This window comes from Limulus polyphemus, unplaced genomic scaffold (genome assembly GCF_000517525.1).
Source record: "Limulus polyphemus unplaced genomic scaffold, Limulus_polyphemus-2.1.2 Scaffold2513, whole genome shotgun sequence".
Taxonomy (NCBI): Eukaryota; Metazoa; Arthropoda; class Merostomata; order Xiphosura; family Limulidae; genus Limulus; species Limulus polyphemus.
In genome coordinates this window covers 101,765-102,773 of record NW_013668123.1, presented here as the reverse complement: position 1 = coordinate 102,773, position 1,009 = coordinate 101,765, and the positions used below count along the sequence as shown (strand labels likewise).

General features: G+C 30.1%; 1 protein-coding gene across 1 annotated transcript in view; it reads right to left on the bottom strand.

Annotated features, from left to right (window-relative positions):
• Nucleotides 1–301: 301 nt before the first annotated feature.
• LOC106467168 (mitogen-activated protein kinase 1-like) overlaps nucleotides 302–1,009 on the bottom strand; it is a 21,236-nt gene continuing 20,528 nt past the window's right edge. The window contains exon 8 of the mRNA XM_013927488.2: nucleotides 302–385. Coding sequence (XP_013782942.1) covers nucleotides 302–385 — 84 coding nt within the window. The remainder of the gene's footprint in view (nucleotides 386–1,009) is intronic.

The window sequence follows — 1,009 nt, the reverse complement described above, 5'->3', positions numbered from 1 at the left end:
TTATAAAAACTGGCTCTTAAACGTTTAAGATTATATTTGAGTTTCTGAAATTATCTTTACTTGTAAATTAACACATGGCTAACTTTTAGTAACACACATACCAAAACACTCTGACGATCATTCTTGTTGTTAAAGCAGTCTGCCAATAAAACAACTCATTCCATATGATAATGGCATGAAGCTTTTAACTCTAAACTTTTCATTAAATATTTACTCTCTATACAACAAATGTAAATAATAATATAATAAAATGAAAATAAAACTGAATTTCTTATATAGTATATATTTCTCTTTGTAAGAGCTAACCTTGTTGATTGGCATCGGGGTATAGCCGACTCCACGGAACCTTGGGTTTGGCTTGTAGTGAGAGAAGGTAGTTTCTAGCCTGTAAAACATTAGTATTAAAAAAGGTTTAACTTCAACAAAAAATATGAGAGGAATCGACATAGTTTAGAAAAACTTCTAACTTTAAAAACACAGCTTCTCTATATGTGTAAGCCCCTGGTTGTATGCAGCCAAAAAGAATACAAGACCTAACCTTTTAGGTTCAATGTTAATGATTTCAAGAGTTAATTCCTTCTTCACCACATACTAGAAGAAAGAAAATTTCATTTACAGCTTGGTAAGAAAAAGAATGATTAAAGACAAATAACTAATATAAGTGTTTTAAACAAGGTAGTTTATATATTCAAAATCACTTAAAAAATCAATAGATCATCTGAAAGTCGTTAACAATAAAGACAAATTATTTTTTGTCTACAAGTGTGAAGCAGAATAAATGGACAAACTCAATAAATAATCTTTTAGAGCAGATCTTTGGATCTGGCTATTAACTTCAAGATTTAATTATCAAAAACTGATATTACAGTGATTAAAAAATTTAAGATGTTCTTACCAATGGTATACATATATGTCTTTTACTCACACTACATGAGGGATTGTTTTGAATTTCGCGCAATGCTACACGAGGGCTATCTGCGCTAGCTGTCCCTAATTTAGCAGTGTAAGA